The sequence below is a fragment of the Neofelis nebulosa genome, chromosome 3 (assembly GCF_028018385.1).
Source record: "Neofelis nebulosa isolate mNeoNeb1 chromosome 3, mNeoNeb1.pri, whole genome shotgun sequence".
Classification (NCBI taxonomy): Eukaryota; Metazoa; Chordata; class Mammalia; order Carnivora; family Felidae; genus Neofelis; species Neofelis nebulosa.
The window spans coordinates 162,292,015-162,313,213 of record NC_080784.1 but is presented as its reverse complement, the minus strand read 5'-3'; the positions used below and the strand labels follow the sequence as shown (position 1 = coordinate 162,313,213).

The 21,199-nt window shown below is 37.8% G+C and overlaps 1 protein-coding gene across 6 annotated transcripts in view; it reads left to right on the top strand.

The window, feature by feature from the left end:
• Positions 1-1,994: 1,994 nt before the first annotated feature.
• CEP135 (centrosomal protein 135) overlaps positions 1,995-21,199 on the top strand; it is a 75,869-nt gene continuing 56,664 nt past the window's right edge. For 3 of the 6 annotated variants that reach the window (XM_058722527.1, XM_058722523.1, XM_058722524.1), the window contains exons 1-8: positions 1,995-2,149; positions 5,357-5,514; positions 6,921-7,111; positions 8,485-8,652; positions 11,471-11,612; positions 13,737-13,821; positions 17,652-17,780; positions 19,417-19,632. In XM_058722527.1, coding sequence (XP_058578510.1) covers positions 5,402-5,514; positions 6,921-7,111; positions 8,485-8,652; positions 11,471-11,612; positions 13,737-13,821; positions 17,652-17,780; positions 19,417-19,632 — 1,044 coding nt within the window. In that variant the 5' untranslated portion in view covers positions 1,995-2,149; positions 5,357-5,401. Of the gene's footprint in view, positions 2,150-3,425; positions 3,555-5,356; positions 5,515-6,920; positions 7,112-8,484; positions 8,653-11,470; positions 11,613-12,045; positions 12,098-13,736; positions 13,822-17,651; positions 17,781-19,416; positions 19,633-21,199 lie in introns of those variants that run through there. The other 3 variants (XM_058722525.1, XM_058722526.1, XM_058722528.1) reach the window with 3 other exon arrangements.

Genomic DNA, 21,199 nt, shown 5'->3' with positions numbered 1-21,199 from the left:
AGCTCATAATCTAACAGGGGAAACAGGATCATCATTGACTACATCAGTTAATGATATTCAGATACACAGAATATATTTTGAAAATACACGGAAGAAGGGCAGGTATCTGGGAGGATCAGTCTGATAATGCATCTGACTTTGGCTCAGGTCATGATCTCATGGCTCCTGGGTTCAAGCCCTGCATCAGGCTCTGTGCTGACAGTGAGGAGCCTGCTTTAGGTTCTCTCTCTCTCTCTCTCTCTCTCTCTCTCTCTCTCTCTCTGACTCTGCCCTGTTTGTGCACTCTCTCCCTCTCTCAAAAATAAAAATATTTTAAAAAGAAAAAGAAAATACAGAGAAGAAACCTGAAAAAAAACCCTCAACTTATCTCTGTTAAGTTTCTCCTAAACATTATCTGCACATACCTACTTGTTTCCTGGTGAGTTATTTTTATTCACAACACTTTTGACACCAGATGAGAGGTTTTTTTCCCTCCTGACACCAAATACAGAGTCTTTTCCAAAACCACTTCTCTGAGGGGTCCATAATTCAATTAAGTTCTGACTCTAACTACCCAGAGTTACTGCAGACTCCACAGGTGAAGGGCTCAGTCCTACATGACTACTCCTACTTCAGATCGCAGTCACAAGTCCTGGGCCTCCCATACTTTCGATGGACCAACTATAACTGGGGTTCCCATGACCTCTCTCAGATTAGATAATTTATTAGAATGGCTCACAGAAGTCAGGAAGGCACTAAGAGAGTGTAATAGGTTGAATGTTAGCCCTCCAAGAGATATGTATGTGTGTGCGAGGGACCCTGACCTTAGGCCCTGGGGTCCAGCAGTGACTCTGGTCTTCCATGTCCCATGGAGTGAAACTGGCCCATAACTGCAGTGTTTCACCCACCTTTTTGAATATATTTTATTTCGATTTTTATATTTCTAATTACTATGGTTTAGGGCAAAGGGAAGACCAGGAGTCATCTGGACTGATGGGTGTTGCACGGCCATTCTGCTATGATATTTATTTTTGCCTCCCTGTTTTCAAAAGGGAGTTCAGCAAAAAAATGTGTTTACTGTACATATTCAAGACTACAATAGCCATCTAGAGTACCTAAGTCACTGTCTCCTAGAAATACCATGAAACAACTCATTAAGGCACGTGGGAAAACAAACAAGACACACACAATGGAAACGATAATATATGAATGGCTGCAAAGTTATTCACAACCCACAGAGCAGTTACATGACATACTGAGATTGAGTACCTTTTCTGAGTGGAAGACCTACTTGGGAGAGTAATGAACAGAAAGAAATTGAACTCCTCTCTGATCATCCAGAAAGTTTTAGGGGAAAAATGGAATTCTAGGATTTGACGATCTGTACGGTTTCCTAAGTAAGCGAGCTCTCTACAATCGGTTTATTTCAATTTAATTCCATTCACAAACATTTATTGTGGTAGGTGTTAGAGAGTATGTCAGCTGAGTAAAATAATCTAACTCAAAAAATTCACAGTTGGGGGTGGCAGGGAGAGACATACAAATCATTACGTTTTCATGGAGTGAGCTATAACTCATGGAATCAAAACTTAATGATGTTATACTCATGATGGTACAAGTATAATAAATGTGTCTACTCAGAGCTTTTCAGGGACATGGATGTGGCGGCAATAGTCAATTTTATTGGGTGGTTATCAGGGAAAGTAGCAAAGAAAACGTGATTTTTAGGTTGGACTTTTCGTGGTCAGCAGGCGAAGTTCAGCTAGCGTGTGGAGGCTTATTCGCTGCAGGGACCAAGGGCAGTGTTTTAACCCTCAGCCCAATAGACTGTCAGCGAACCCGGCCAACGTGATCACCGCTGGCATCCGCTGAGGTTCCGGGTTTGCCCGCCGTCAGGGGGCGCCGTGGCCGCGCGCCGTCCGGCCGTTGCGTTTCCGGGCTCCGGTGCCCAGCGCCGCCATCGGCCGCCGCGCGCTGCGAATCGCCTGCTGGTCCCGTTACCGGGGTAACCGCGGCGCCGACTCCGCGCAGGCTGGGACCTTCTCTCCGCGCCATTTTCAAACTGTCCCAGAGCCGGAGCCGGAGTCTAGGGCTGAAGGAGCCAGCGAGAGAGGCGAGGCCTGAGAGGTGATGCGGCCGCAGGCGGAGGGAGCGGCAGCCGGAGGTGTGGGTGAGTGCCGCCGCGCGGAAGGGAGGCCCGGGCGCGCCGGCGGCGTCCTCGCCGTGGCCTCCCCGCCGTGGCCTCCCCGCCGTGGCCTCCCCGGCGGTCCCCGCGGACCGGGCCCGGGCGCTGCCGGGAGGGAGGCCGCGCGGCCGCGGGAGGAAGTGAGGCCCGGCAGGGCGGGGCGCGTATACTCCCTGCGGGCCCGCGTCCTACACCCCTTCACTTCGACACCCGGCAGTGAAGCCGCGGCCCGGAGGTGGTCCTGGGGCAACTCAAGCCGCGGGGTTTCCTCCCGCGCCCCTGGCCGGGGGCGTTTGTGCGGTGCGTGCACACCTGCCTGCTGCCGACTGATGGGTTGATTTAAAAGTTAAAGTGCCCTGTTGAGTAAGAACAGTACGTGCTCTTTGTAAAAAAAAAAAACAAAGCATCCCAAGGTGTAGGACTAGAGCCGTTTGTTAACTTTTGTTTTGCATTTTCGAAAACATCCCCTGTCCTTTCCAGTCTCTACTATTTTAAGTTTGGCACTGAAGGACTTCGAGACAACCTAACTTAGCTTGGCGTTTTGTTTTGTTTTGTTTTGAGCCCCTGTGCAGATGTGCACACAAGTCACTTCTGTAAAAACAAGATGTACTGGCTTTCAGACACCTGCTTTTCCCCACAGTCAAGCTAGCAAGTGGTTCTAAACACATATGCGTGGAGGACCTCCAAACTTAACCTTTTTATATGGTTGTGCTAGATAATTTGAGGAGAGCCACAGTGCTTGGGTGATGTAGGTGGGGGAAGACAGCAGCCCATAGGCGAGGAAAGCATAATACATGTTTTTTGTTCTTCTTGGGGGATATTAATCTTTTCTGTCTGCCCTGTGTTTCGATGATTTTTTGATTCATTTACATTCTGCCTCAGCCCGGATGTGAGGAAGTATTATTTCTGGGTAACCAAAGTTGGTAATAGACAAAGAGGAGAAATATTTGAGTGGTGAGGCCCTGCTAGTTCTTGGTTTGACAGGTGTTTTTCTTAATTTTTTTTAATGTTTATTTATTTTTGAGAGACAGAGACAGACCTGAGTGGGGAAGGGGCAGAGAGAGAAGCACACACAGAATCTGAAGCAGGCTCCAGGCTCTGAGCTGTCAGCACAGAGCCCAACATGGGGCCTGAACCCACCAACCTTGAGATCATGACCTGAGCCAAAGTCCGACCCTTAACAGACTGAGCCACCCAGGCGCCCCTTGACAGGTGTTTTTCTGATATCTCCAGGAGTTTCTCCTGACCTGCATCAATCAGGTCCCTCTTGTGGAAGGAACCTAGAAAGTCCATGGAGACACAACTGAAAGAAAAGGTTAGCAAGAGCGTGGAGAGAAAAGATTTGTAGAAAGGAGTAATCAAGGAGAGGTACTACCTTAGAAGTGATTTGGTAAGTTGCTGCAGCTTGGTATAGATACGACACTTGATCTTAGCCAAAAGGCCAGGAAGGATTGCACCTTGGTAGAGAAACAAGAGTGCTGGACCAGGACTCAAGAGACCTGAATGCCCACCTGATTTTTGGCTTTGTAGTTTGGGAAAACTCTCTGGAGGCATCCTTTCCTTGCCTTTGAATTGGGAGGATGTCTAGTAGGCCCTGTCTCCCTTATAGGGTAAGTTGTGAGGATGAAATTTTGCATGTGTTCATATACATTAACATTTTATAAATTGTGAAAAACAATAGAGCTGTAAAACAAAAGTTTAATATGTCTTAGAAATATGAGTACTAGCACTATGTTTACCTGGTGAAGGTTAGAAAAGAGCAAAGGTTCTAAACAAGCAATCTTTGGATAACTCCATTTTAGGGCAGATTGATAGAGAATATATTCATAAGCATTGAAAAAGGCAAGGATAAAAATATGTGTAGAGCTCCTTTATGTGTTTGTGTCTTTTTTCATGGAAGTAAAATTCACATGGTGAAATGCACAGATCTCAAGTGTACTATTTGAAAACCTTTGATAAATGCAGTACACCTGTGTAACTGGTACCCCAGTTAACATAATATTTTCATCACCCCAGAAAGTTCCTTTTTAAACCTTCCAGCCAGTCTCCACCCACTCTGTTGACCCAGGCTGACCCAGCCCACAGCTGTTCTGATTTCTATCTACATAGTTTCATTTTGCCTGTTCTTGAATTTCATGTAAATAGAACCATACAGTATATGTGTCTGGCTTCCATTGCTCAAATGTCCAAATTAATTCATGTGGTTGACATGTATCAGTGAATTCCTTCTCTTCCATTCCTGAGTAGGATTGTATCAATACCTCATAGTTTATTTATACTTCTGCTGTTGATGGACATATATAGGTTGTTTCCAGTCTGGGACTATTATGAGTAAAGTTGTTACGAATATTCTTGTAGAGTCTCTTTGTGGATGTTTATTTTCATTTCCTTGAGTAAATACCTGGCAATAGAATTACAGAGTTACAGGGTAGAAGTTTGTTTATAAGAAACTGCCAGACTTTTTTTCACAGTGATTTTACATTCCTGTCAGCAGTGTGAAGATTCCAATTGCTCCAAATCCTTGACAACATTTGGTCTTGTGCTTTTTATTTTAGCCATTCTAGTATGGGTGAAATTGTACCTCATTGTGGTTTTAATTTGTATTTCCCTGATAACTAAAGGTGGTGAACACCTTTTCCTATGATCGTTCCCATTCAGTTACCTTTTGCAAGGTGCCTATTCAAGTCTTTAGCCCATTTTCTTTTGGATGGGCTTTATTACTGAACTGTAAGTGTTCTTTATGTACCTCATATATAAATCCTTTATCAGATATTATGAATATTTTCTCCCATTCATTTGTTGTTTTGTTTTCTCTATGGAATATTTTGATGAGCAGACATTTTTAACTTGATGAAGTCTAAAAATTTATCAGGTTTTTCTTTTATATTTAGTGCTTTCAAAAAAGGCTTCTCGAAAGATTCTCTGCCTGCCTCAGGTTTGGGAAAATATTCTTCTTTGTTTTCTTCTTTATTTTTTTAACTTTTACATATAGGCTTATAAAGAGAGATTTATTTTAGTGCAGCAATGTGACTATCATAAGCACTGCATTTAAATCAATCTAAATATTCCAGAAGGCTGCCTACCTGAAGAGAAACAAAAAGTAGTTGATTCATATTAAAATAATCTTTCCTTCTTACCATGACACAGTAATAATAACTATAATAACAGTAATGTTTTACTCCTTTCTTTTAGGGCTTTAATTTTGGGGAGTGAATAAAACTACTTTTGGAAGACAAGATGACTACAGCTGCAGAAAGAAAGTATATTAATATTAGAAAAAGATTGGATCAGTTGGGATACCGCCAGACTCTGACAGTGGAGTGTTTACCTTTGGTAGAAAAACTTTTCAGGTAAAGATGAAAATACAGTTCTGAACCTGTGTGATCCTTAATCCCATTTATCTAGTTTCTATTGAACTTCGTGTTACGGTGAAGAAATGGGTGGATTTTTTTTGGTTTTTGTTTTTATAAAGTCCTTCAATCATCTGAAGCTCATTATTCTTAGATCCTGCTTCCATATCATCAGTTCAAGTCCTCCACATTGCAAAACTCTCAGGGTCACTGTTCACACGATACTGTTCAGAGTAGACATTTCTGAGAGTTTTCTCTGTGAATAGAATTACAATTTTTTTATGTGATTTTTCTGATACAGTTGGGAGTTCTATGTCTGCCTCTCTGGTCTTTTAATTACTGTGATTTGATAATCGTTCTCCATTATGTGGTTGGTCATTATTTTAGTGGTTACTTTAAGTAAAAAGTAACACTTTAAGTGTTACTTTAAGTGAAAGATTCTGTGTGATTTTTGTTCTTTTCTACATGAGTTGTTACTGTGATTTGAGACAGGAACAGGGAAATTGCTTGGGAAGCTTTTGCAGTAGGGCTCAAGCTGTGATGATGGTAAGGAGAGACTGGAGGGGGATACTTGGTGGTCTTTATTATGGCTTCCAGAACTCTTCATGAGTTCTAGGTCTATGATTCAGGGTTGTAGGGTAAAGTGTGTTTAACTTTCAAAAACTGGCAGACTTTTTATATAGTGATTTTGTTCTACAGCTTCATCTCCCATGTATTTAACCATTTGAAGCTCCCCAGACATAAGTGTACTCTCACCCTTGATCTCCATGTGTTATTCTGTCTGCCTGGGAAATCCCTCTCTCCTCTCCCTCCTGCCCATGCTCATTTAGCTGTAATGGCCTGCAGGAGTCTGTCACATCTGCTGAATGTTACCTTCACTACTTAAGTCATTGTTGGAAACTTGTTCTTGTGTTTCCTTTAGAATGCAAACTCTTTAAGACTAGAGACTAACTTTATCTCTGCTCTACCTAGGACTGGCTGAACATATAGTTGGCAATGAAATAGTTGTTGAGTTTATCATATAGTATTAAAACCTGACAAACTGTCAATAGGATATAAGCTCCATGATAATGTGTTCTCTATTGTGTTCCCTGCTCAGTAAATCCTGATGTATGAATATTCTGGTCTGTGTGCTTAGAGGTAAGGAGCATGTGCGCACTCACACACGATCGGGTGAGGGGCAGAGAGAGGGAGGAGAGAACCCCAAGCAGTCTTGGAGCAGGTATCACAAACCGTGAGATCAGGACCTGAGTTGAAATCAAGAGTTGGATGCTTAACTGACTGAACCACCCTGTTTTTAGATTGCATCTTACTTAGCATTAACATTTAACATTTTTAGAAATATATTTTTAGTTATTAAAAGTTAAGAGAATGTTTCCTTGTATTTATATTTTGTATAATTTCAGTGACCTAGTTCATACAACAGAAAGTCTTCGGAAATCAAAATTATCTGCTGTGAAAGCTGAAAAAGAAAGTGCCAATTTTGATTTTGTTTTGGAACCTTATAAACTTGAAAATGCAAGATTGATAAAGGAAAATAATGAATTATACCTGGAATTAATGAAACTGAGAGAACAATCAAGCCAACATATTAAAGGTAAAATTTTGTGATTTTTAAACCGTAATATTTTTTTCCTTTTTTGTTTTATATGTAGGGAAGGCTTCTATGCAGAAATGTGATAGTCTTCCCCCCTAACAGTCTTGAAATAATGTAGAGTGTGTCGAAGAGTTCCCAACAAGGAAAATAAATTTGCATTTCATAGCTATATTCTTCTTCACTATATGTGGATTAAATCTTTAGAATTAAAATTTCTATAGAAAAAAGCACAGGATAGGGAATATAGTCACTGATACTGCAGTAGCATTGTATGGTGACAGATGGTAGCTACACTTGTGGTGAGCATAGCATAACTTATACAGAAGCTGGATTCCTGTGTTGCATACCTGAAAATAACGCAACGTGTGTCACCTATACTCAAAAAAAAATTTTTTGTTATTTTTTTCAATGTTTATTTTTGAGGGGGGCGGGGCAAGGGCAGAGAGAGAGGGAGACACAGAATCTGAAGCAGGATCCAGGCTCTGAGCTCTCAGCACAGAGCCCAACACGGGGCTTGAATCCATGAACTAGGAGATCGTGACCTGAGTCGAAGTCAGACACTTAACTGAGCCACTCAAGTACCTCCCCCCAATTTTTTTAATTAATAAAAAAATAAAATTACTGTAGAAAATATTAAATGCTGAAACTAAAGAAATGTCCTTGAAACAACCTCTTACTGCAAGTAAGAGAACTAAAGTGAGGTGAGAATCTTCTATCATTCGGAATCTTTAATGCCTTGTCTTTGAACTCAAAGATTGTATAGAATGATTTTGGGGCGCCTGGGTGGCTCAGTGGGTTGCACATCCGACTTTGGCTCAGGTCATGATCTCACGTTTGTGGGTTCGAACCCTGCATCAGGCTCTGTGCTGACAGTTCAGAGCCTGGAGCCTGCTTCAGATTCTGTGTCTCCCTCTCTCTCTGCCGCTCCCCTGCTCATGCTCTGTGTATGTGTGTCTCTCTCAAAAAAGGAATAAACATTAATAAGTTTTTTTTAAAAAGGATGATTTCAAAGTCCTGGACAGAGGGTAATTGTATGGCTATCTTGTTATAAATTCTTGTTATATTCAGTAGAAAGCCCTAATACCTGGCATGAATTCATAATCCCTCAGCTTCATACCCAGTTTACTAAGTTGGAGCAAAAGCCATAACTTAAGCCACATAGCAGAAAAAAAATATAATTCCCTGTTTTGTTTAGTGACTTATTTGTAGTTTTGTTAACAGTGGTAGAAAAGGTAATAGCCTTTCAAACAAAGCTTGGCTAAGAATTGGATGGAGCCTTTCAAATTAATGCGACTTTTTGTATTTTGTGAAATGGAAGGACTTAACTGATTTCTTGATCTATAAAATAGTTTTTGAATCTTTTTCATTTTAAGAGTTGAAAACTACATTGAAGAAGTGTGCACGTGAAACAGCTGATCTGAAGTTTCTAAATAACCAATATGTTCATAAACTCAAACTTTTGGAAAAAGAGAGTAAAGCTAAGAATGAAAGAATTCAACAACTTCAAGAAAAGAATTTGAATGCTGTAGTACAAACTCCAGGTAGGTCTGTTCCTTCTCAAAACAAATTGTACACACCTAATCTCTTAAAGATATTAAAGCTGTTGACCAAAATAGGACTTTGGATTTTCATGCTTAGACTTTAGTACTTGAAAAGATGATCTTGGATCATCACATAAACTTTTAAATTTATTTCTGAAGATCCAGCTAGTATTTTATGCATGTGTTTAAGAACTTATATAATAGTAGTTTCTTAGGTATAAGTAGTCTAACTTCAGTGCCCAGAGTTTTATTTCCTTAATCATTATTTTAAGTTCCTTTTTTAAATTATTGGTATCATTATTATTTTTTTTCCAAGCCAAATTGTCCGCAGCATTATTAAAGATACTTTTCATAAACAATCATGGTATTTCAGGGAGGACGGGGGCAGTCAGTCGTTAACAGTGTACAGCAACTTTCAAACTCCTTTGAAATAGACTTCCAAATTCAATGGACTACCAAAATCAGAAAGCCACTATAAAACCTAGTGAAGTCTTCATTTGATGCTCTGAACAGGAAAGGTTCAGGGTAAAGATTGACATTTCACATTTAGCATGTTGTTTAACAACTTTTCACAAGCCAGCCCTGACTTTCAGGAAATGAAATGAAAGTGGCAGAATTATCAATCTGAAGATCCACAAGCTATAAAAGGAACTCTTTGATGGCTGTCATCTCAATATTATCATTATTATTTTAGTTGTAAAGATAATCTGTACTCATCAAAAATTTGGAAATGATCTATTTTCCTATTTCTTAGTTTATTTTTACTGTTTTTTAGCTTTATACTCAGTAGTTCTTGAGCAGGACAAAAGAAATGATAGGGCATATCCATAGTTGAGGGTAGTCAGGCATAAAGTTGGTGGAAGAATCTCTAATACCAGTGACAAGATCATCAAGGTGTCTGAATGACGGGATGAAGATTATTGAGAGTGAGTGAGGTGTAGGAAAATGCTGGATCATGAGATGAGGTGGAGAGTGAGGGATTAGGAGCACAGTGAGAACCAGGAGTGATTTGGTCAGAATGAAGACTGTGATGAAGGGAGATCTATATGCTGGCACAGTTCCAAGTGTTGACAAAGACCACGCATAGTCATCTTATGGTGTGCCTGCAGCCAAGTGGAGTCCATGAGGATTGAAATGGCGAGAGATGAGATGGAGAGGGGGACTTTGGGCTAAAGGCAGAAAAGATCGAGAAACATGGAAAAGGTCTCAGAAGTAACTAGATTAAAGGGGAGAAAGAGGATGGTCAGATTTCCTGAGAAAAGAGTGGGGCAGATTCCAGAGAGATTCAGGAGGTGGAATCTATAGAATTTAGTGACTGAATATGAGGGACTTGGGAAGTAGAAGAATTCCCAGATTTCTGTTTCTAGTGAATGAGTGGGTAGATGATGGTAACATTTTTAAGATTGAGAAGGTGGAAAGCAGAGCAGGAGTTCACTTTTGCATGTGTTGTATGTTATACTAGTGGAACATCTGCATTGAGATTTCTAGTATGCAGTGGGGTTTGTGGTGTAGATCTGTTCTTAGAAGTGTGGTCCCAGGGGCGCCTGGGTAGCTCAGTCAGGTAAGCATCCATCTCTTGATTTCAGCTCAGGTCATGAACTCACAGTTCGTGAGGAGTCATGAGATCAAGCCCCACATGGGGCTCTGCCCTGAATGTAGAGCCTACTTGGGATTCTCTCTCTCCCTCTCTCTCTGCCCCTCCTCCATTCACATGCTTGCTCTCTTGCTCTTTCTCTCAAAATAAATAAATAAACTTAAAAAAAAAAAAAAAAAGAAGTGTGGTCCTAGATGAAGATTTGAATTTGGGAGTCATTGGAGTATCATGGGAATTGAAGCTATGGATGTAATTGGAATTAGCTAGTGAGATTGTGTAGACTGGGAAGAGAGGAGAACCAAAGACAGACCCTAGGGAAGTTGGCGTTTAACTTTCTTGGACTGTGGAAGGAGAGGGTCTTTGTAAGAAGCTGAGAAGGAGCAACCGAGGAGAAAAACCAGGAGGTAAGGGAAGGAGATAATGGTTTGCCTTGTATAGGTGTGTAACTAGAAACAAGTCATTTAAATACTTTTGACCCAGTTTCTTCATCCTCAAAATGAGGTAAGTGCATACAAAATTTGTTAGGATTCTAATGAAGACAAGGTTGTGGATTGTGTTTGTTCTTCCTGACGATAGATTTGTCTTTCAAGCGCATGTCTAATCTTGACCAGATGCTGACAAAGGTAAACTATCCATTTAATTTGGACCAAGACAGTATGTATCTACCCATAAAAAGAAATTACTCCTGCTAGTTTCAAGGATAATTAAGTAGACATTTCCCACTAATTCAGGTTGTAGCATCATTTTATATTATAGATGACTTTTATTATATACTAATTTTGCTACATAAAGTTTCTCTTATCCGCTCTTTTGGCATTGCTTAATAAACATTTCTGTTTTAGTTATTACTTCCCTAAGCTTCTCGTTTGATAGTTTTCTGCTGGTGATGATTTCTTGAGCTCATAATAGGAAATACCACAAGGCACACTCAACTTTTAATCTTGCCAAAGTCTTGTCCCCATCTAGTGGAGGAATAGATTAAATCTGGGTATATGTACCAAGCATGCAGAAAATAAAACTTGTCTTATAACCATGTCTTGTTGAGGTTTTCAGGAATGCATTGTATAGTTAAAGATCAGGGTGTGCGGGGGGAGATAGTTTATCGCTAGGTTTTATGAGCTAGAGGCATACTTTATAACAAAAAGCCTAACCTTCTGGAATATTTAATTTTAAGACAGTGTTTTGTTTCTTTTAAATGTTTTTGAAGTACACATTTGTTTTTAGGTGGCAAGAAAAGAAGTATTGCTTTCAGGCGCCAGCGTATGCAGATAGACGAACCAGTCCCTCCCTCTGAAGTCAGTTCATATCCAGTTCCTCAGCCAGATGACCCTTACATTGCAGACCTCCTGCAAGTGGCTGATAACAGGTGCATTAAATAATTTTTTTGCTAGTTTCAGCTAATCAACTTGATTATAAGTTTCTCGATGTAGGGCTTCAGTCATCTTGACTGTTGTATCTCCAGGGCCTAGCACAGAATTTTGTATAAGCACTCAAGAAATACTTTCTGAATGTATCTTCAATATAGAATGTTTTTACTTGTTTTGAAACTTTGATCTCAAATAGATCATAAATCTGATGTTTCTGTTCATATCTGCTTTAAAATAATTTATTGCCATCTAGAACCTATTTTAGTAGCGTTGCTTTAATATTTAGTTTCATTGCCCAATTCATCTTTTACAGGACTCTATTCAGATTATGTCAAATGCCAACGAACCTGAATAGATTTGTAACTGGCTTTGACATTTTTGCTTCATGATTCTCTAACTCTATGTACTTGTTTTCCCTTATATTGGAATCAGATATAAATTCCATTTTAATTGAAACTTCATTAAACTCCGAGAAAAGCACAATGTAAGTGTTTTGGGGATGTAAAGATGAGTAAGATAGTATTGCTTTTGAGAAGCTTATATTCTAACAGTAAAAATGAGACAAGAGAAATACATAGAATGCCATTAAGAAAATTATAAGGGGTTCATAGGAGCAAGAGAACACTAGTGACAGCCTCTATGGTCATAGCTGGAGACACATTCTGAAATGTACTATACTAGTAGAAATGGTTAGTGCAGATAACTTTATTTTTTAGATTATGTAAAAAGTATGCAGGAGTTTTTTCACTTTATTAATCTCAATATAACAATCCAAAGGAACATTACTTGAGGTACTAATTAAGATCTCTTAGTTATTCTTATGCAGTGCTACATAACTATAATTATCTGACCTTAATTGTGTAGTATTTTGTGTTTTGTTTTTCTGTTACAGTTGTAACCTAGGACTTCCTAGACAGCCTGTTAGTATATTTAAGGAGGCTTTTGGTCTGCATATATGTCATTTTCTGTCATTATCTTGTCTCCTTAAAACATTTCTTTTCTATCAAACCATCATGGGTGGCATTAGTCTCTTAAACATCTTGTTTGTTTTCATGTGCACGTATACACAGCTTGTATGCAGAGTCATTCATGTGCATATATATGAATGCAGTTGCATACATACTCTTCTAAACCTAGATAAGCAGGAAATGTCGGTTCCAGTAACAGCAGGGACAGGGTATGTCCAGCCTCACTGACTCTACTCCATGGAAAATCTCTCTTAAAAGCAGAACTGGCTTCAGGCTTTATTTTTGCAGTATGAAAGTGGTTATGTCATATTTATGTTAATGTTTGGCAAACTTTGATATAGTACAAATACATTTGAGCAGTTGTACAATTCAGATAATTTAGACAAATCTTGATTTTGTTAGAATTAACAAGTTCCAGAAAGCAGTAGTTTTTTGCTATAGATACTTGGTAAATTGTAGTATTTCTCAATATTTTTCTTCTCCAGGATTGCAGGGTAGTTCATTAGAAAATACAGGGTCATTCAGAAAACACACTTTGATCCCTTATTTCACTTAATAATATTGTGAATTCTGGACTACACCCTCTAGTTTCTTGAACCTAAGAATTGACAGCAGTACCTCGAAGAGTTTTTTTGTTATTTATTTATTTTTTTTTTAATGTTTGTTTATTTTTGAGAGAGAGAGAGAGAGACAGAGTGTGACCCAGGGAGGGCAGAGAGAGGAGGAGACACAGAATCCAGAGCAGGCTACAGGCTCTGAGCTGTTAGCACAGAGCCCCGACGCAGGGCTCCAACCCATAGACCCAGACCACGAGATCATGACCTGAGCTGAAGTCAGACGCCCAACTTACTGAGCCACCAAGGCGCGCCCCTCAAAGAGTTTTAAGGATCAAAATGCAATAGTAGGCATAATGTATCTGGTTACAAATTATTTACCACTCAGGATTTTTTTATCCATTCTTAGAATATAAAATTAAATCTGCAAGATAATGTTACTCTGATTATATTGTGCTTGGGAGCCCTTTGGCACGGCACTTCATACTTTACTGAGAAATAGAAAGTAGAGAATTTATAGGACAACACATCTAGTTTCATTTCTTGTTATTTTGTATTTCTAAACAAAACTATATTGGCACTAGTTATAAATGTGTTTCAGAATTCAAGAACTTCAAGAGGAAGTCCACCAGTTACAAGAAAAGTTAGCAATGATGGAAAGTGAACTGCGAGATTATAACCAGCAGGTAGGATTTTTATATACTTGCATAGTAGGGATGCATGGTCGCCTTGTTGGGATGGGTATGCTGTGATTGTAAATAAAATTGGGTTATATTTGGGATTATTGATACTGAGTTTGTATATAGCTTTTATCTTTTCTACCAGTTTCTTAATAAGGATAGTAGCTGGAGTAGCTTAGATGGCTTTAGAGCAAATAGTCCAGTCCCTTCATTATGCATTGAGGTAAATAGCAGTTTTTTGTGTTTTTTTTTTCTTCTGGTGAGTCATCTATCTCCCCAAATATCTTAGTTATATTACTTGTTTCCATCTTGGGAGGTATTTTATTGAAGTGTATTATGCTTTAAAGTGGTATCTTAAATAACTGTTTTGCTCTTACTATAGATTTTGTCATCTTGAACAGAAGTCTTTTTGAGAGTGGTACCATATTTTTTGTTGTGTATTCTCTATAAGAACTAGTAAAATAGTTCTCTGAAGAAGTAGGGGAATTGATATAATATGCAGGGTTAGATCATAACCATAATAAGCTTTGTTCTTTTATACCTTCTGTTGGTATTTTGGCAAATTCTGATTTGTATAACTACAGCTTTCTTTCTTAATATGCTTACTGAAGCTTAAATTGGGTAACATATTTTTCATTTTCTGCACATGACTCTTTTTGAGATGAAGTGATCTGCACATACAAATATAAATGTAACTTATGTGTTGGTGTAACTGTGAAGTTTATAAAGTACTTTGAAGATTATTCAGATAAAAATGGAGTAAAAGGATTGTGATAATGTCAACCAAAAAACTTACTATATGGAGATTGAAAATATCAAATATGCAGAAGTTGAATGTTGTTATTTTTTAATTTATAATCACACTTCATCACATTTTTTTCCAAGTACTTTATGAACATAAGCTGACCAGTCTTTACCATCTTTGTGAGGTGGCTGAGGTGTTTGGAGAAAATAGCCCGACCATTCTGATTGAAACCATCAATTTATTGTGGTTATCAATCTTAGTTGAATCCACTCAGCTGCCTGTCTTCTTTTTTTTTTTTTCTTTTTGCTTGAGTTTGTTCTATTTTTCTCAGTCTATGTTCCAAATGTTGCTGTTCTCCTCAAGCTCTTTCACCAACCTATAATAAATACCCTTGTTGTCAAGATACCACCTTGTCTCAACTTCCTATCTTTTAAATTTAAATTTAAATTTAAAACATTTAAATTTAACAGTGTTGGGGCACCTGGGTGGCTCAGTTGATTTAGTGTCCAACTCTTGATTTCAGCTCAGGTCATGACGTCACAGTTTCTGGGTTTGAACCCCGCATTAGGCTCTGTGCTGATAGCATGGAACCTGCTTAGAATTCTCTATTTCTGCCCCTCCCTGCTCACATTTTCTCTCCCTCCCACCAAAAAAAAAATAAACACTTTTAAAAAATAAAATCATCAGTGTTTACACTCAGGCTCTCCAGACTTAATGAGTAGTGTGGTGTTCTTCCTGTTCTACCTGTGTGTGTGGCTCTATTCCCTCCCTTCTTATTTTATTTAATCGATTTTTCTTTTTCTTTTTCTTTTTTTAACAAACTCATATATGGCCACTTTATAACTAGTAATGCTTTAAATCTTCCTAACAGTCCTAGAGGGAGGTGCTATCACGGTCATTGCTAACATCCCTTAAAAAGATCTCTTTTAGAGGTGCCTGAGTGGCTCAGTTGGTTAAGTGTCCAACTCTTGATTTTGACTAAGGTCATGATCTCCTGGTTTGTGAGTTTGAGCTCCACATTGGGCTCTGCACTAGCAGTGCAGAGCCTGCTTGGGATTCAGTTTGTCCCTCTCTCTCTCTGCCCCTGCCCACTCATGCTCTTTCTGTCCCTCAAAATAAATAACTTAAACAGTAATAATAATAAAAATTTTTGAAAAAAGATCTCCTTTATTTAACTCTTGCTAAAGCCCCTCTTGTTAATGCCCCTCTTGCTAATGCTCTCTCCTCCCTCATGTAAACTTCTCTAAAGAGTATCTTACTCTTCTGTCTCCACTTCTTCACCTCTGGCTCTTCTGTTGCCTTCTGGCTTCTGCTTCCCATTACATAAATGGGTTTAGTAATGACATCAGTGATGTTAATTGCTGGATCCAAAAGGATACTTTTAGTCTCTATTTCCTTGACCCCTTTATAGTATTTGGCATTATTGATAATTTCTCTTTGAAGCCATCCCATGACTCATTTTTTTTCAGTTTCCCCTTTTTTTAAAATCTCTTATAATTTCTTCTTTGCTTTTTCCCTCTGCCCTTTCCCTGAAATATTACTGTTTTTCAGGATTCTGTCTTTGACTCCTTTCCCTGTATATTTTCTCAGAAGGTCTCATTTACTCTCTTAAAATATTCTCTGTATGTTGATGACTTCCCAGTCTTTCTGGCTCAAATCTCTGCAGAGGTCCAGACCCGTATGTTCAATTTTATACTGGGCATTTCCACTTGGATGAAAGCTGTTTGTACCATATGCCTGGCACTGAACTTGTTATCTTCTGCCTCAACTCTTGTTTTTTTCCCCCTATATTCTCTATGTTTGTTGGTGGCATCACCATCTGCCCAAGCCAACATTCTGTAGTCTTTCTAGATCTCCTTCTCTTCCCTTCACATACCACTCACCAAATTCTGTCACTTCTATGTACTTTGTAAACTTACTTCTTCTGCTCATCTCACTGTTCTATTTTACACCTTATTCATCTCTCATTCATTCCTCCAAGAGGTCTCCCTACCTCTGATTTCATTCTTACTCATCTTTTAGTGCAGAGCAATCTTTCTCCTTAGCAAAGTATTTAGTACTTAATCATAATTAGTTCCTGACTGATTCTTCAGACCCAACCATAAGTTCCCTTGTATACTCAGTCTTACCGAGCCATTTCTGCTCCTTCAATCATACCATGTGGCTTTATGTTTCTGTGTCACTGCCTGGAACATTCCTCCTTTCTTCTTTCTCTTCATAGCATAATTTATAACCTTTTTGGGCATATGTATTTGATAAAGCCTTCACTAATTTCCATAGGCATATGGATATATAATGGAGAGTAAATCGGTTTATTCCCTTAACCACTTTGGTGTCATATATCTATTTATTCTACCACTGAACAACATACTACAGCAATTATTGATTTACTTGCTAGTTTTCTTGGTAAAGCTGTGTTCCTGAAAGTTAGAAATCATGTTTTATTCATCTTCATATACCTAGAATTGTGCTCAATATTGTTGAATTGAGTGCTTGGTTTTAGCTTTCAGTGTTTTTGAAAAAACACTGCAAATGTATACATCCATTTTTCCAAATTCGTGCATGTAAGTGTGATTTCATGGTTGATAGTGATCTCTGTGATTTTGTGTGTGTTGCTTTCTAAATAATAATTAAATTCACCCCAACTTCCTATCCTTTTTAATATTGAGTTTCAGTAGTAATTCTGTTCTACATTTATTCATTTATTCTACATTTATTCCACTAGGCACTGAAGTCACTCAGACTCCATTCTAGTACTCAATCATTTCTTTTTATATCAACATTGCCTAATCTTGGAGGAGGGGGGGAAAAAACCAAAAAATTAAAATTAATTAGGAAAAATCTATTCAATAGAAATACTTACGAAAACTTTGTTGACATTCTTATTTTAACATTTTTCTCTGTTTATTTTTGCTCTGTGTATATGCATTTTATAATCCCATATTGGTGTGGATACATGTATCAGTGTTAATCTCTTATATACATTGTGAAGCATAAGAGAAATGGAAGTATATCCAAGTAAGTGTCCAGTGTTAATTATTTCAGTTTAAAGCAAATTTTTTAAAATTATAGCATGACTTTATGTCTTCAGATTGAGCTAAGAGAACGAGAGATAGAACGACTATCAGTTGCATTGGACAGTGGCCGTTCCCCTGATGTCCTCTCTCTGGAGACTAGAAACAAAACCAATGAAAAGCTTATTGCTCATTTAAATGTTCAGGTAATGACATTTATAATTATTTCACCGAGTATATACTATCGTTAAGTGTTTGTAACAGTTCATTGATTTGTAAAAGTAACAGAATTGTTTACCAATTATACAGTGGGAAAATTTGATAGAGCCAAACTATCCAGAAATAGGATGCAACTATTGAAAAATCATGTTTTAAAAAGATATTTAACGAGGCAGAAAGATATATGCACCATAATGTTAAATATTTAAAAGGAGAATAGGAGTACCTGAGTGGCTCAGTTGGTTAAGCATCTGACTCTTGATTTCAGCTCAGGTCATGATCTCATGGTTCGTAAGTTTGAACCTGCTTGGGATTCTTTCTCTCTCCCTCTCTCTCTGCCCTTCCCCAGCTAGCACACTCTCTCGTTCTCTCAAAATAAATAAACATTAAAAAAAAATCAGAGGAGGAGAATAAACCGTAGACACAATGGGATCTTCAGTTTGCTTTTTAAAAATGTGCGTATGAACTTAGAGAAAACACTGGAAGAGAATACACTAAAATATACGAACAGCTTATCTTTGTGTGATGAGATATTCTTTTTTATTTTCTTTGTTTTTGAAGTTTTTGTATTTCTTTTATAATATCAAAAAGATTTGTAGAAAGAAATGCAAAAAATTAAACATGTAATTGATTCCCTTGCCATGTGTCTGACCTAGGAGTAAAAGAACAGGAGAGTTCCATAAAGCATGTTACATCACCTTTAGAAATTTAGACATGTCATTGCTGACTGGACCAGAACCAGAATAGTAAGTCATGAATATCAATAGTAGCCCTAGAGCAGTGCTGTCCAATACAAATATGATATGAGCCACATATGTAATTTAAAATTTTCTGGGAGCGCCTGGGTGGCTCAGTTGGTTTAAGCATCCAGCTTCAGCTCAGGTCATGATCTCATGGTCCATGGGTTCGAATCCTATGTCAGGCCCTGTGCTGACAGCTCAGAGCCTGGAGCCTGCTTTGGATTCTGGGTCTCCCTCTCTCTCTGCCCCTCCTCTGCTTGTATTCTGTCTGTGTCTCTCTCAAAAATAAACATTAAAAAAAATTTTTTTTTAATTTTCTAGTAACCAGATTAAAATAAAATAAAAAAGAAACAGATAAAATTAATTTTAATAATGTATTTACCTCAGAATATCCAAAATATAATTGCAGTGTGTAATTGTTGTAAAATGTTGATGTTGACATATTTTCCTTTTTTTCTTTTTTGTACCAAGTCTTTGAAATCTTGCGTATGTTTTACATTTATAGCACACCTCAGTTTGGACTAGCTCTACAGTATGCACATGTGGGTGCTGGTGGCTACTATATTGGACAGCACAGTCCAGAGTGATAATATCATTGTAGTGATATTCTTGTCATAATTGTAGAACTCTCTGTTGGGAAAAAGTTCACACAAATTTTTTACTTTTCCTTCCATGCTTAAAAGTTGAATGCCAATGGCTATATATTTTTGTTAAACCACACATTGTCAGTTTTGTGAATCAACAGTGTAAGATTGCAAATGTAAAATACCTCTGGTTTAATTTTCAGTATTTTAAAAAATAGAGTATTTTGAAGTATTTTGGAAGTTGAGTATTTAGGATAATTTTCCAATTCATATACCTGTTAATTACAAATTCAATTTAGGTTGACTTTCTTCAGCAAGCTAATAAAGACCTGGAGAAGCATATACAGGAGCTTATGGAAACCAAGGAAACCGTAACTACTGAAGTTGTTAATTTAAGTAACAAAAATGAAAAACTCTGCCAAGAATTAACCGAAATAGACCAGTTAGCACAGCAGTTGGAAAGACATAAAGAAGAAGTGCTTGAGACTGCTGATAAAGAACTTGGGGAAGCAAAGGTATGTCTAGGTTGTGGGAGCGTTTCTTAATTCTTCTAGAACATTGTGAGCTTAAGCCCTTTGATATCTGATTGGGTCTTTTGGTTTGGTTGTTTTGTAATTCAGGTTTTTCTGCTGTCTAAATTTGGGTGTGTTTCTGAAACACGCTTTTTCTCAGGCTAGCTCTCCAGACTTTGTCCTTTTTTCCTTCAAGATTTTCATCTCTGTTCTTTTATCTCTGTGTTGTGAGTGAGCTTTGGAAGTTTGTCCTCTATGTCATTTTGTGCTCATGAACCCTTTAAAAGTATTTTTTGAACAGTGTATATCCTTGCACATTTTAAGTTGGTAGCTAACATTTTTCATCTTTAAGTTTAAATAAATACGAAAGGGTGCAGCTGGCTGGTGCAGTGGAAGAGCATACAGCTCTTGATCTCAGGGTTGTGAGTTCAAGCCCCACATTGGGTGTAGAGATTACTTAAAAATAAAATCTTTAAAAATAGTAATTAATAAACAGATTAAATAGATACAAAGGATGTAATTTCCAACCTACCGATCTCTTAAAACTGTTACATTGTTCTTTTAAATATAGCTAGTAGAATCTAAATGACCTTTCTTCTTGAAATCTCCAGTTTTATCCTCTTTTAACATATTTATGCTTGAATATCTTTTCGTGATCACCCTATCAAACATCTCTGTAATAAAAAAATACATGAATTGAAATATTTTATTTTATTTATTGACATTTTTTATTTTTAAAAGTGTCCTTTGACTACAAGGTTCAAAGTGTTAACATTTTCCTCCGAATAGTGCTATCATTATAATTATCAGTAATCAATGGATCAGAGTGACAAATACAAACAAATGTTGATAAATACATACTAAATCAAAAAGTAAAATTTTATTGGAAATATATGTCTTAATAAGATATGTCTTATTAATACATATCTTAATAAATATGTATCTTTTATAAATTTTAGATTATCTTTTTGCCTGATGCTTCAAAAGTTTTTCATATTTTGAGACAGTGTGATATTAGATGCATCCTTTTGCTTTAAAAAGTGGGAGAGAGGGTGTCTGGGTGGTTCAGTCACTTAAGTGTCCAACTGTTTGGTTTTGGCTCAGGTCATGATCTCACAGTTTGTGAGTTTGAGCCCTGCATTGGGCTCTGTGCTGGCAATGCGGAGCCTGCTTACGGTTCTCTCTCTGGCTCTCTCGCTCTCTCTGCCCTTCCCACTTGTGCATATGCATGTAAGTTCTCTCTCAAAATAAATAAATAAAATTTTAAAAGATAGTGGGAGAAGAACAGTTGAAAGGAAAAGTGGGAGAGGAGAATTCATGAGATACCTAGACCACATGCAGGTTGTCAGGTAGATAATTCTTGAAAAGGATTGTATATCCAGATATGGATACACTAAAACTACATGTATACAGTAGTTTTACATAATACTTGGGAAGTCTTCATGTTACCTCAGGAATGGGTATATAACCTAGTTTGAGGACCAGTACTCTACATGACTGAGTCAATTTTATGCAGTGTCATATCCAGTAATTAGTAGATTAAAAGGAACATACTTCAACATAAGGAAGG